The sequence below is a fragment of the Carlito syrichta genome, unplaced genomic scaffold (assembly GCF_000164805.1).
Source record: "Carlito syrichta isolate Samal-C Ts95f unplaced genomic scaffold, Tarsius_syrichta-2.0.1 Scaffold304726, whole genome shotgun sequence".
In the NCBI taxonomy this organism is placed as follows: domain Eukaryota; kingdom Metazoa; phylum Chordata; class Mammalia; order Primates; family Tarsiidae; genus Carlito; species Carlito syrichta.
Window position 1 is genome coordinate 755,392 of NW_007248822.1, and position 2,723 is coordinate 758,114.

The 2,723-nt window shown below is 37.3% G+C and overlaps 1 protein-coding gene across 1 annotated transcript in view; it reads right to left on the reverse strand.

Moving 5' to 3' along the window:
* RBBP8 (RB binding protein 8, endonuclease) overlaps positions 1-2,723 on the reverse strand; it is a 131,683-nt gene that overhangs the window by 106,736 nt on the left and 22,224 nt on the right. The window contains exon 2 of the mRNA XM_008060777.2: positions 1,120-1,325. Within this exon, the coding sequence (XP_008058968.1) occupies positions 1,120-1,228 (109 nt within the window). The 5' untranslated portion in view covers positions 1,229-1,325. The remainder of the gene's footprint in view (positions 1-1,119; positions 1,326-2,723) is intronic.

Sequence of the window (2,723 nt, forward strand, 5' to 3'; positions counted from 1 at the left end):
GCTGGAGTACAGTGGCATGCTCATGGCCACCCCAGTGTCGACCTGCTGGGCTCCGGGGATCCTTCTGCCTCAGTCTTCCAAGTAGCCTGAACTACAGGCGTGCACTACCATGCCCAGCTAATTTTTTATTTTATTATAGAGACGAGGTCCCGCCAAGTTGCCTGGGCTGGTCTCGAACCCGAGGGGCCAGGAAATCCACTCGCCTCGGCCTCCCAAAGTGCTGAGCCACCGAGCCCGGCCTAGGTCATGTTTTAATGGCACTCCAGCGTAATGGTAAAGCTATAAAACACTGTAGTATTAAACCTATAAGTAATCAAGAAACAAATGTAATATGAAGCATTTCCCACACACTGGAAAAGTGTATAATATTAAAGTTGCAGAATTAGTGTACATTAAAACTTCATATCAAAACTCGGGCTTAGCTTTAATAGAAAATTCCATCACATGAAGTAATTTTTAACACAAATAATATTTATATTATTTATCATCCCATATTTCCAATAATATTTATCATCCCAACCACAACTGCTCAGTCCTCTGTACATTCACTGTACTTCATATAAACCTTTCAGTTCTTATTTCACTGTACTGTAATTATCAGTTTACAGATAAAAATATATTAGACTGTAGGCTCCATGAAAGTAAACTGTCATTCATGTTTGTATTTCAGTGTTTAGCAGCAAATAGATTCCCAAAGGTTTGTCAAATGACTTTAGTATTTTTATGTTTATAAATAATCCTGCAAAGAATTTTACAGAAGAAAATTAAATTTAGAGGCTTATATCACAGAACAAGTAGGTAAATGAAATCAGAATTCAAATTCAGGTCTTCAGTCAACAAATTATATACCTTTTCCACTACCTCATATATATTACCACAAGTAACTACAATTTGTAAAAGATCTATGTCCTGTTGTAGCTGTCTGTAGTTAAAAAGTAACAATTCAACAACAAACATGAATTACAAACAACTACAGTAGCAACTGTCCTTTAAAAATGAGATCTTTGAACTTAAGTTCATTTCTTTCTTCTATAAATATATAAAATTGTCATACAAAGTTAATTATTACACTACAGTCTCAAAAAAATTGTGCTGTAAGTATTTAAGAAAAGCTTTTACCTTGTACTTCTTTATCATGGCACTCTTTTAGTTTTGTCCAAAGCTCCTTAAAGTCATTAGAAATATCTGCAGAACTAGGGCTTCCACAACTGCTTCCAGAGATGTTCATCTTGCTTAATATGGTCCACACGTCGGTATGTTTGTATTTTCCGACCTCGTCTGTTACATTATATACGTAAGAAGTTGTCTTCACACAGCTGAAATACCTGAAATGACAGACTGTAACATAAATGAATTTTGCATTTACCTTTATGTAACTTAAAGTCAGCATGAACCACAAACCCAGCTGTTCTCAAGTTTTCCTTATTTACCTACAATGATTTTGAGAATCTGGGAGGGGGTGAGAGAGATTTAGGGAAAGAAGATTATTATGTGAGAAAAGTCTTGATTTCAATTATTTGGCCTTTATAGAAGGTAAATTTTCAGGCAAATGTTGTCTTATTCCTCCTTCTTATTCTTTTATTCCTCCTAGAAAGGAGTAATTACCTCAGTTATGTTCAACTGAAAGCATTCAATATTGAGAGGCTTGTAATCATGCATGATAGATATTGATTTACTGTCATAAAAGAATGTATTTTTTTAACTTTTGAATTGATATGGAGTGCAGCGACATATTGAAGCAAAAACTGGAAAATATTCTTGACTTAAACCAAATATACACTCATCTGCTTAACAAGCATTCACATATATACACACATCTGTATATATACACACATTATAAAAGAGCACGACATGATTGATGTATTAACACAGATGAGGATCTATTTAGCTTTCTAAGAACAAGAGAAGTCAGTAAGATGCAGACACAGCAAAGATCTATAAATATAGAAACCTCCTCTGTTTAGAGGCACAAGATAAGTAGTAAAGCTACTTCATGCCTCTCTCAGAATAAAGGTGAATGATTAAGCTTACTACTTATGTAGCCCTTGAAGGAAGAAATATACATGTAATGATGTTCAAGTGGTAATATGTGTTCTTAGCTGGGCTCGGTAGCTCAGCCTGGAATCGCGTGCTTTGGGAGGTTGAGGTGAGTGGATCGCCTGAGCCCGCGGGTTCGAGACCCACCTGGGCAACTTGGCGAGACCTCATCTCCACAATAAAAAATTAGCCGGGTATGGTATCGTGCTCCTGTAGTTCCAGCTACTTGGAAGGCTGAAGCCAAAGGATCTCCGGAGTCCAGCAGGTTGATCCTGTGGTGGCCAGGAGCGTGCCACTGCACTCCAGTCTGGGCAACAGTGAGACTCCAATTAAAAAAACCCAACAAAATAAAACAAATATGTGTTCTTAAAGTGAACTGTTAATTAGCTACTATATAAAAAGTTAAATGATTAGCAATTCTACCAAGCCTCACATCTGCTTCTTTAGCCAACGCTGTATCATTGCTTACAAGTGCTTAAACTGATTTAAGTGTCTCTTGCTAATCGTTTTTGAAGTTTCTGATGAAGGGGATAAAATAAACAACTACGATCTAAAGGGAGCAAGCGGAGTATGTGTAAAGTCACTTGTTGAACTGTAAAGCACTACAAAAATATGCACTTTTGCCGGGCTTGGTGGCTCAGCCTGTAATCCTGTGCCTTGGGAGGCTGAGGTGAGTGGATTGCCTG